The sequence below is a fragment of the Juglans regia genome, chromosome 8 (genome assembly GCF_001411555.2).
Source record: "Juglans regia cultivar Chandler chromosome 8, Walnut 2.0, whole genome shotgun sequence".
Classification (NCBI taxonomy): domain Eukaryota; kingdom Viridiplantae; phylum Streptophyta; class Magnoliopsida; order Fagales; family Juglandaceae; genus Juglans; species Juglans regia.
This window is the reverse complement of record NC_049908.1, coordinates 8,303,052-8,315,450: the sequence shown is the minus strand read 5'-3', so window position 1 is coordinate 8,315,450 and position 12,399 is coordinate 8,303,052. Positions and strand designations below refer to the sequence as shown.

Below are 12,399 nucleotides of genomic sequence, written 5' to 3'. Positions count from 1 at the left end.
CGAGGGCTCCATATAACACCGATCGAGGTCCGGACAACTTCAGCGGGCCGGGAATTGATCTTCCTCCCCTTTTAGCTTGTTGCGTTATTTTTAAGCGTTAACACAATGTTGAGATCCAACTTCTATAAAATTCACTTCATACTAATTTAAGAGATGAAAAATTATTCTAATCAGTCACTATTCACCATCCCACACCCTGCACCTTATAAAAAATTATAGGTGTGGTATGTAATGTGAACAGTAGTTAATTTATAGTAAAACTCTTTAGGAGATACCACCGCAGTTTTGGAGTGAGACACCACCCTTCATTTTTTTTTTCCTTTCAATTTAGACATTTTTATCTGTAGATTTGATTTAATAATCCATCAATAATCTCGTTATCTTGTTGCTAGGATCAGACCATCACATTCACTTCTCGCCACTCTTTAAGGTGGCTAGACCATTCCACTGTCGGAATAAGATGTCAACCTTGTGTTTATTTTTTTTCTTAGTTTAGACAGTTTTATTTTTATTTTTGTAGATTTGATTTATTCTCATTTAGTTATATAAATGAAATGAGATTATATAAAATGATATGAGATAAAAAAATCTGTTAATAATAATGAGATAATTTGTAAATGATAGTAAAATAATTTGAATTAAGATTTTTATGAAATTTTGATAAATAAAATAGGAAAAATTTAATAAACTTAAAAGAAAATTATAATATAATTTTTATTTTAAAATTTAAAAAAATTGAATTGAATTTTATGTTTGTTTTCTCAACTTCATCAATAAAAGGCTGATTTTTCAGTCTTGACTGAAGCGTGCAAATAAATTAATTTTTATGAGGTCTAATGATTTTTTTTTTTTTTTTTTAAAAAAAAAAAACCACATTTCCTACCAAAAGTAGAGTCAAGCCGAAAGAATAATTAAAAGTGATTTGTCCATTACTTGTGTCTTTTTCTTGTCAAATAAAAAGATTCGACAGTAATGATGGCATAAACAAAATAAAATAATGTAGCCGACCAGAATTGTGGTCGAAATTGTGACCTCGCATTCATGCTTAAAGTTTGTTCAACTCGTATTAATTGCAGGATAATATCACTTTATTTTATCCCTCCATTTTATCGTTTTGATTTTTGATTTTTTTTATTTAATAATTAAAAAAATATTTTTTTATACTATTATAATATTTTTTTATTTTTTTTAAAATATTATAAAATACATATATAAAAAAGCAAAAAAAAAAAAAATTCCTATAACTAACGGTAGCCGGAAGCAGTGACTGTAAGAGTGAGCTTGGATCCCAAACTCATCTCAATTCATTATTACAATTTTTTTAAATTCTAATATAAAATGTAATAAACAATTCAACTTTTTCAAAATTTAAAATAATAATAATATTAAAAAATAATATTCTAACAATATTTTATCATCTCAACTCAATTCAATTCAACTTACTTCAACATCCAAACACAATCTAACAATCTTTAATTGAACTTCCACAATAAATGCATTTTCAAAAACATTTACTTCTAAGTTTGATTTACGCTTTATTTTAATAGTAAAAATATCTTATTTTATTATTATAATTTTTTAAAATTTTTAACTAAAATATATCAAATAATTTATTATTTTTAAAATTTTAAATAATAATAATATTAAAAAATAATATTTTATTCAACTTTTAATTTTTATTTAAAATCATTCAATTTCATTTCATAATCCAAAACGCACATAAAAAAAAAAAAAAAGTAGGAGTAGAAGTTGGGTCAAAACTTCAAAGACTTTACGTGTGTCAGAAATATAGTAATTAGGATTATTTATCTTTGATGAGGATTGTACTTGTACCGCATCCGCTTCCGTTCCATTTTAGACGTATTTTGAAATTAACCCGATGTAAATCAGTTTTAAAAATCTAATAATTGATACGTATTGATTCATAATCGAAATTAAAATATAAGTTTTGTTAGGAATAAGTAAGTTTGCGTATCCATTTATGTATTAATATTATTGTCTTAAGGAGACGTTTAGATTTAAAGATGACTTGAGATGAGTTGAGATGAGTTGAGATGAATTGTGAATAATAAAGAGATGAGTTGTGAATAGTAGTGAAATTTGTGAGTTAAGGTTGCTGAATAATAATGAATAGTAATGAAATGAGTTGAGATGAGCTGAGATGACTTGCGAATTAGTGCGTATAATCACTTACAATTAGATTTTCCCTTGAAGTATGAGTTTTGTTATGTACAAGCAAGTTTGCATATCAATTTGTGTACTAATGTTACTGCCTTGATATTCTAAATTCAAATTAACATTGTTTTCAATAAAATCTATTTTTTGACCAATCATATTTAGTAGGTGCGCGTATTAGTGCGCATAATCGCTTACAATTAGATATATAATTTTCATCTCATCCAATTTTATCATTATAATTTTTTTAAACTCTCACATAAAATATCATAAACAATTCAACTTTTTCAAATCTCAATTAAATTTTTTCAAATTCTAAAATAATAATAATATTTTAAATTTTCATCTAAAACAAAAAATTATCATCTCACTCTCCAAACTATTTGGTTTTGATCTAGTTCGGTTTGGTTTAACCGATTTTTCTCAATTTTTTTACTCTTTATTAGTGTTTAATTTATTTTTATACTAGATTTATATTATAGTATCTAATAACATGTTATTATATTAGTATCTAATTTATTTTTATACTTGATTGTGTATAGTAATAATATTATGATATTTTTATACACACTAAATTATTAGTCTATTTATATGATAGTATAAGCATATTATTTTATAATAATTAACACGAGTTTAACTATAGTTTATATAAGTTATAGACTTTTATAAGAGTATATATCATCAAATGTGTAAAAATGTATTTATAAATATATATTATAATTTATTATATCATAAATGTATTTTTTCTTAATATATATATCAAAAGTAAGTTTATATTAATAACTTAATATTAATATTCATTTTATATTAATGTTATATTATAAAATTAATAGACATAAATAATAAAATTAAAATTTAATGTTATATTAATTAATATATAATATACATATATATAATATAATATAAAAAGTTAGTACATATATAAATATTCCGATTTAGTTCGGTCCAAATCAATTTTCAAAAGAACTAAATCGGAATATACCATTTGAGTTCAAACGATACTCAATGTTATGTTTTAATTCCATATACAAACTTGAGCAATGATCCAATAATTTTTTTTTCACCCCTACCTTTCATGGTATGTTATTCTTTTAAGTTAAAAAAATAGATAGGCATACCATTCGAGTTCAAACCATACTTAATGCCCCTACCTTTCATGGTAATCTTATTCTTTTAGGTTAGAAAATAGATAGATATACCACTTGAGTCCAAACAATAGATACGCTTTGTGCATATATTTGTCTCTTGTTATATATATATATATATATATATATATATATATATATATAAGAAGATTATAATAACAAAAAAGTTAATTTTATAATTCTTAACAAAATAAAGAATGAATTATTTGTAGATAACCCTAGATGCTAATGCAAGTATGCAGTCTCGTTTGTTTTCAGAAGAGATCTCATCTTATCATTATAGCTTTTTCAAATTTTCACACAAAATAAAATAAACAATTCAATTTTTTCAAATCTTAAAATAAAAATAATATTAAAAAATATATTTTAACAATATTTTCTTCAACTTTTTAACTTTAATCTTAACTCATCTCATTTTATCTCTAAAAACAATCGAGTCGTGCCGGGTTTATTTTGGTTTTTAAGATTTTCAACTGAATTTCAGTATTTATAATTGCTAGAGTGAATTATTCTAAAGAATTTATTATGTATTAGTCACCAGTTACTATTCACTCTTATGATAAATAATAGTTGATGAGAATAATTTTTTTTATTATAATAATATTAAATAATAATAAAATAACTTATGTTTGAAAAATTATTAAATAACTACAAGCAAAAATATTTTTTTTATAATTGGAAAACTTGAAGGAAAAGAAAAATAAATTGACAGAAATCACCAATTATTATAATTTAAGTAAATGGGATTAATAATTATTATGATAACTTAAAAGGAAAAGCAGAACAACTCAGAGAAAAGAAAAAAGATGTACAAGAGTCAAATAGAAACCACGACACAACATCTACTAAAACGTTAGAACTCGCTCGGATTGGATGACACGTACAGTTTTATATAGTAGTTAGAACTTATCCAATACGTGGATTTGGATAAAAGCGAGTATCGGAAAGGAATAACCGATCTCGAAGGTGAAAGAAGGGTTGGAGTAAAATGAATTTTTCGTAGAACAAAATAGAGACTGCTTTTTACCTGCCCGTTTTAAATAGAAATGATATGAGCGAGGCTAAGACATGAAAATGAAAAAATAAATTCAAATAAATAAATAAATATTCAGAATTCTAGCATTTCCTTTTAGAAAAAGCCCTCCGGTGCTCCTCCTCTTCGTTTCCGTTCCGAAACCCTGGGATTTTATGCTCTCTGTAATTTTCGATCCGGTGCCAGTTTATTTTTCTCCGAATTATTGGTGAGTTTCAGTGATTTTTTCCCGTGATTTTTCGATTTATTATTAATTTTCGCTGTATTTTCTGGACTCTTTTACTCGGAATTTGGAAAATAGTGTTTTTTTCTTTTTTTTTTCGTTTTCGTTTTCTATTTCTCTGAAAATAGCTTCTTCGCTTATAATGTTCAGCTTTTCTTTGCTTTAATCTTTAATTAAAAATTAAATTTTCCCGATCCATGTCGAAGAAACTCGGTTTTTCATGGTGTTTCTAAGATTCTGTTCCAGGGCTTTGATGCGAAGCTCACCTTCAACTTTCAAGCTCGAAATTCTTAATCTTACAATTAAAGATCAGTGTTTTAACTTCCCAAACGAATTTCCCTACTTCAAATTCACTCATAGAAGTGTGAATTTTGTTTATTTTCTTTTTCTTATTAATATTCTTATTATTATTATTATCAGTGTGACTCCTCCTTCTCAGTGGCTTTGGGCTTGTTTGATAATCTAAATATAATCTGTGAAGTTCTTCCATTTTTCTTTGTTTTGTAGATTAGTGTTTGCAGACATTGTTGTATGGAAAGATGTCAGGTTCAGAGGCCGGAGTGATGACGAGTAGGGATGCTTTCAACTTGGGGCTTCGGCAGAATACTCAGCCGCTCGCCCAGAACATGCGCTTGGCTTTTAGCACCGATGCCGCCGCTTTCAACCCCTCCGGCGCCGCCACTTCAGCCTCACCCTCAGTCTCAGTCTCAGCCTCGACCTCGCCTGCTTACCAACCCTCCTCCGGGAACGGTGGCTCCACCACTGCTGGTGGGGCCATGTTGAGTGTGAACGTGAGCAGCATGGTTGGGAGTGGTGAGCCCGTGAAGAGGAAGAGAGGGAGGCCCAGGAAGTACGGGCCAGATGGCACCATGTCAATGAGTGTCGCCCCTGCGCCTCAATCTGTCGCCGGAAACCAGTCAAGCGGAGGCTTTTCTCCTCTTTCTACTCCACCTCTGTCTGCCTCACCCGCTTCGTTCAAGAAAGTTAGGGGTAGACCGCCTGGTTCTAGCAAGAAGAAACAACTGGATGCTCTGGGTATGCTTTATTTTACCTTCAATCCCTTTAAGGCTTCTGCTTTAAAGTTATATGCAGGATTGCTGGGTATGCTTTCTTTTGCAATATGTTGGTCTGTCACGTGGTCGTGTTTACTTGTTACTTAATTTTATTATCTGAGAGTGGAATGAAATGGGTGCTGTTATTTTATAAAAGTTATACGACTCTAGAAAAAAGAATAGGATTCCGATTTGGTTGGAGCTTTGGATCCGTTCGATCTGCGTTTTTAGATACTTAATTCCAAAATTACTTATCTGCCCCTTTTGTTATGTGCATTTGCTACCCTGGCCTTGGCTATTGGAGATTTCTTGATTTTCCTGTTAATTTTCAAGTATATATGTGAAATATTTAGTTATATGGATCTTTTACATAGTAAAATAACTTGTATTTAATAAAATCTTCGATTACTTATAAAAAAATTGTTCTTTTGATTGCAAACTTTTCTGTTAGATCATTTCTTTGATTGTCTTTAAACATGTTCAACGTATTGAGTTCAATCTGAATTTTCTTCTCTGAAAATCTTCTTTCTCCAATGAAATGGAAAACTTTTTATCACATAAGCAAGTACCCCCAGCCCCATTACCCAACCATAATAATAATAATAATAATAATAATGAAGTAAAAAAATTAAGATGACATCTAATACTTAGACAGGAATGTACTATAAAAAAGAAAGGAATCTCTATCTAAAAAAAAAAGAAAGAAAGAAAGAAAGGGATCTTTGTCCAATTGGTTCTTTCGTTCAATTTATTGGAATTCCTCTTTATTGCCTTCCTATTTATAGCAATGTAGTTTTCATGTACTATTGGGCTGTTATATTATGGTATCATATTAATTATTTTACAGCGGTTTCTGTTTGCAGGATCAGCAGGTGTTGGGTTTACACCCCATGTTATCAATGTGAAAGCTGGAGAGGTCTAATTACTTACTTTAATCTTTCCTACGTTTTCATTGATCTTTACTGTTTTTTTCTGTCTCATTTGAGCATCACTAAAGTTTGGTCTTCAATAATTCTTATCTTGCATTGGTGCATATATCTTTGTTGCAAGGGTAATTATTTTTACATCTCAAAAGGTATTATGTGCCATCTAAATAACTTTTATATGCATGTTGGGATGTCTTCTATCAGCTGTGTCATATAAATTACACGATGGATGATATCTTCAACCTCCGAGTTGTAGTCTTCCTTCACTTTATGTGGATGGTGTCTTTATTTATTTATTTATTATTTGAATTTCTGATAAAAAAAAAATACTTATTTATTTTTTTATTTGAATTAACGAGAATTATATACAAACAAGGTATTGTGGTTAATTGTTTACTTCTTGTTGTCTTATATAAGACAGTGGGTGAGGTTGTGAGGATGATGGTATTTCTGTGGAACTGAGTCAATTTGCTTTGTCCAAGTACCAAAACAAAAAAAATTAAGGAAACAATTTTAAAAAATACTGGAACACCTAATAATCTAATGTATTTAGGGATAATGCAATTTCAGTGTATATTTCATCTCTTCTTTAACGAAAGGATTCGAAGTCAGACTTGTCTAATTTGACCCTTTTGTATATATAGCTTTTATAGACTAGGTATGCTATATACTGCACTCTTTTCCCACTCTGATCACACTTTGCTGATGAGGCATAGGCCATCAACCACTAGATGGACTCTTGTTTCTTAAAATTAATAAATCCAAGAGTTAATGGACAATACTATATCAATACAGTACGACAGGAGTTGGATGATGGTATAGTACATTAATTTTTTATTTTTTATTTATAAATATGTGATTACCCAGGTTGGGATGGTTGAAAAGTTAGATCGATTAAGGAAAGATGTATCTTTGGAAAATTCTTTCACATGCGAAGAGGCATCTGTATCACCAAATATCCACCCAACTAATGGTCAAAGAATTATAATGAAGAAGCTGCTACAAGTCATGTTACGAGCACTAAACTTTCCTAAGCAAGCTAACATCTTTACCCTTTTCGTATATTTATGATAAAGGGGGCTTTGAGTTTGTTCAATAACAACTTTTCCACAAGAAAATAAAGTTTGTTCACTCACAGGCTTCTATCCTTATACATGAAGTGCTTTATTTATGTTTGTTATTTGATGGTCTACATTGAAGATATAGTTATGAATCTTTCACAAGATGCCAAGTGTGTGGATTAGGTTTGTTTCTGAAGTGGGTACAAAATTCTTTCTAATCCTAAAGTTCATGGAGCGTAATCCCCAATATATCATATTCTTACCTGGATAGGACTTTTTTCTCTGGGAAACATGTCTTATGAGACTAATCAAGCAAATCTTAAACTTAAACTCGTATTAGTAATTTTTAATTGACTTGCCAAAAGTAGAAGGTAAATCATAGACAAATAATCAATTGTAAAAAATCTAGGATTGATTTCCTGGAATTATAAGATATTTACCAGGTAGAATTCTCTAAAATCCCAACCGCTACTTCCCAATTAAATGGCTGGGAGTTTGCCACATTTGTCATTTTTAAGAATTTTTAAGATAATAGGTCTACTAAGGGATCGTTAGGATCTTCAGCTGAGATAAGAAATCACCTCTCATCTCATCTCAATGTCCAAACATCATTCAAACATAAATACTTTTCAATTTCAAATCTTCAATTTTTTCATCTAATCATTACAACTTTTCCAAACTTCCAAACAAAATACAAAAAATAATTAAACCTTTTCAAATTTCAAAAAATAATATAAAAAAATTATATTCTAATAATATTTTAACTTTATAATATTTTTATTCAACTTTTTCTCTCTCATTTTCCAAAACTCAATAACACATCTTAACTCAAAATATTTCATTACTATTCACAAGTCATTTCACTACTATTCACAGATTTAATTCTTTTTTATTGTAAAGTAGTCAGTTGTAAGCTTGCTTTTTGCAACTTCACTTTGTGGGTATGGTAACTAATAAGATGATAAATGTTTGGCATGTAGAAGTATTAAATGCTGATGTGGCAAAAGCCCTGATTTGAACGAATAATTCTACAAGTCTGGGTTACGCACGCCTTCATATAATTGAATTTTTTATGGGACCCACCTGTGGGTATAGCCCAAGTGGTAAGGGTGAACTTTTCTGCATGAGCCCATGTCACAGGTTCGATTCCCCCTAGGATCAAACTGCGATTTAAGTAGGAGGCCATGGCGGTGGGTTGTTGTGCTAGTCTCCCCGGAGGTTTAGATTCCATGGATGAGTGCTAAGGGCTCTGCCGTGGGGTAGTTCCCCCATCATAAAAAAAACAAAAAGTTAATATTTAAGTATTCTGTATGGTATTATCCCAAAGACTACTATCATTTTTCCTACCAATAAGGGCATGGTCTTTGCGATGTGATAGCATGATCTCGGTGACAATTTCTGTGGTATAAGTTCTAGGTGCTAGATATTAATGGATTTCCCCTATTATGTTATTCTTCTTAAATTGTTGTTGATAGTGGGGTACATTTAAGAAATTCTGTACTTTTAATTTCGTATGCTGTTGAAGTCAATCATGATCATACTTCCTTATTTATTCCGACTTTTATGGTGCTTGCATTTTGTGGATCTGTATATGAAAGATTAGTCAATTAGGGAATTATACGTTTCTTTCTTTTTTTGTCTCCAGGATGTATCATCGAGAATAATGTCATTTTCTCAGCATGGTCGAAGGGCTATCTGCATCCTGTCAGCAATTGGAGCCATATCCAATGTGACTCTACGCCAACCAGCCACTTCAGGTGGAACTGTAACTTATGAGGTTTGTGAGATGTATTTAACAACTTTTCCTCTGGCCTTGCCCTTAATACGGGGTGAACTTGTAATTTATGAGGTGTCAGCATCTAGCAACTATTTTCTGAAGTGTCATAAATTGTTTTTTTTTTTTTTTTTTTTGGGGGGGGGGGGGGGGGTGATAACTCACTTGGTACTTGAGATGAGAGGAGATGGTTATAGATATAATACATCTTTAAGGGCAGTTGTATTATCAAGACCGTTGCTTCTATAAACAAGCATGTCTTATCTGGTAACAATTCTTTGAAATACCTTTTTATGTGTGTGCCATGTATATTAATATGAAAAAGAATTAAGAACAAATACAATTACATGGTAAAGGAAACTCCTTGAGTGCTGCAGTGTTGGAAAAGTTCATGATACATGTAGATTTTCTGGAAAGTCTTGAATACCGTTAAAATGTAAATAGAGAACCAACTTTTTTCTTTGTTTTCTTTCCCCCTCAAAAGATTTTTTCCTTCATTTTTGGGTCTTTCTAGTCCAGGGAAATACTGTATTGGGTCATAGAATTTTTGCATAGATGGGTTTAAATGCTGTATGTTGAGCTGAACATACCTGTATGTTTAGGCCAAAAGTAGGATTAATATTTAGCTTTTATGCCCCTTGTCCTTGGCATAGCTTTTTTTCTTTTTCTTTTTTTGACAAGAAAAAAAACTATATTCCCTTGGCTTAGCTTCACATGGATATTGCCCTTCTGGTCAGTGGTCACATGACCTATTTGTCACCATATGCAGTTATGATGGGGTTTTTGGACTCATTGTATGTATATGGCAACATGTATTGCTTCCCTTCTCTTGAATATGCTATTTTGTGTTATGCAGGGAAGATTTGACATTCTGGCGCTTTCTGGTTCTTTCCAGCTATCTGAAAATGGTAGTCAGCAGAGCAGAACTGGTTGTTTAAGTCTATCTTTAGCTGGCCCTGATGGGCGTGTTTTGGGTGGTGGTGTGGCAGGCGTTCTTACAGCTGCATCCCCTGTTCAGGTTATTTTTTTATGTTTTTGTTTTCAATTCTGCTACATAGCGTCACTTTTGCGTACTCTTTGCGCCCTCCACTGATATGGCAGAACTCAGCATTTATTTTATATTAAAAAAAAAGTGACGCAGCCAATCAGATCAGCGGAGTATGCAAAGAATATGTAAAAGTGACTGCACATAGAGTTTTTGATATTCTTAATCTCCTCTTGCAAATTATGTGAAACACCAATAAGGTAGAGTTGTTTTTATGTTCTAGTATTTTGAACAATTCGTACCAAGAATATTTTCAGTAGGAGAATGTTTAATAATTCTCAGAATACACATCAATCACAGCATTTAAATGTTTGCTGTTTTTCTTCTCCCTTTGCTTTGTGTGGATTTTTTTTTTTCCTGGAAAAGGAAAAAGCAACTCAGTCAGATTTTTAATATAGCCCAGTTTGCCCTGTGTTCACCTGTGGCTCCATTCTTTTGAAAAAAATGAATAAACATGGGATCCACATGAAAAAATTAATTTTTTAATGGTGGACCCTATTATTTTTCTAAAGGAGTGTGCGGCGCTTGCACATTCTATCACTGCAAATATCATTTCGCAATATTTAGCCTTCTTTATTTACTGCACTTGCAATTATAACTTAATTATAACTTATTATTAAATAATCTGCTCCAATTTACCTTATTTTTTCAAGAAGCCTTTGATTTTTTGAAATCCATAGGGGAGAATACTTGAGATTCCTCTCTCCGTGCTATTGGGTAGTTTAAGCCTACTCATTCAATATACTGGAACCAATGATCTTGATCCATTCTCATTGCAGGTAGTTGTGGCGAGTTTTATAGCAGATGGTCGCAAGGAATCAAAATCGTCATACCGGATGGAACCCTCAACTGCCCCACCAAAGCTTGCCCCTGGTGGTGGGCCTGCAGGGGTCAGCGGCCCACCGTCACGTGGAACTCTTAGTGACTCCTCAGGCGGACCCGGTACGGCCGGTAGCCCTCATAACCATAGTACAGGAGCTTGCAATAACAGTAACCCACAAGGGATGCCATGGCATTAAAGCCCCTTGTAAGTGTAGTCTTTTGACTGATTTGTGTTGTGGGAATGCACTCTAATGTTGTGTTTTATTTTCTTTTAGGCCTTTCAAGTCTTTTATCATTTCTAATTCAGGGCCTTTGTATAAGTTCAGTAGAATAAAGGACTACAGGATTGTTTCCAGCTTGGCAATATTGGCTCTTGCCAGTGCCAACCAATTAGTGACAGGTGCCCGCTGCACTTTGAGGTTGTAACTTAGAAATTAGAAGGAAGCTTCTGCTTTTAGGAAATTCTAAGTCAAGATAGGCTTACAGCTTGTTATGTACTGGCTTACTGTAATAGCTGCTTCTTGTTGGCCATCCGATTCCGGTATGCTAGACTTTCACCTTGTTTCGTTATTGATTTTAAGTTGGAAAACAGTTCTGAAGTTGCCATGGACTGCTTTGCCTGTTTTTTGTTTGTGGGTGGGGCATGCTTGACACGTGAGATGCCTCCATCTCCTTACAGAAAATTCCGTTTTATTTTGTCGTAAATAAAATCAAGACCCGTGAGAGAATTCAAACCTACGTGCAGCAGCTATTTGAGGATAACTTCTGTTTCCATTATCCTTAAAACTAGAGGTACTCCGCGAGGCACGGCCATGATTTGGGCGCTTCATAAAAGATCACGTGGGGAGGGCCATGTAAAAGTCTTCAGTGAAGAGCTAAGAGATAAGCACTTGGAAAAAAACTCGAGGTTGGAGATAGGAAAGAAGCAATGAATTGAAATGACATGACAGGTTGGAATGAATGAGAGAGACGGGGAAAGTCGGGCGAATATGTGTGTTGTTGTAAGTAAAATACGTTGATTGTGATTATCAAAAGCTAAGCCATAAAATGGAGACAAAATCATGATATGGCAAGACGAAAGCTTTAGATACAAGATAATGACTATAGGCTGACAAAACATAAGACTAGGAGACGTTTGGATTT

At 31.9% G+C, this 12,399-nt stretch overlaps 1 protein-coding gene across 2 annotated transcripts; it reads left to right on the top strand.

Annotated features, from left to right (window-relative positions):
• The first annotated feature begins 4,371 nt into the window (after window positions 1-4,371).
• LOC109022225 (AT-hook motif nuclear-localized protein 10-like) lies at window positions 4,372-11,862 on the top strand. Of its 2 annotated transcripts, XM_035693160.1 has the most exons (7): window positions 4,396-4,561; window positions 5,084-5,611; window positions 6,492-6,544; window positions 9,261-9,392; window positions 10,246-10,407; window positions 11,214-11,461; window positions 11,532-11,862. In XM_035693160.1, exons 2-6 carry the CDS (start codon window positions 5,116-5,118, stop codon window positions 11,451-11,453), a joined length of 1,083 nt encoding a protein of 360 aa, XP_035549053.1. In that variant the 5' UTR covers window positions 4,396-4,561; window positions 5,084-5,115; the 3' UTR covers window positions 11,454-11,461; window positions 11,532-11,862. The 2 variants fall into 2 exon arrangements, with proteins under 2 accessions (XP_035549052.1, XP_035549053.1); XM_035693159.1 differs by having other exon boundaries at window positions 4,372-4,561; window positions 11,214-11,858.
• The last annotated feature ends 537 nt before the right edge of the window (window positions 11,863-12,399 follow it).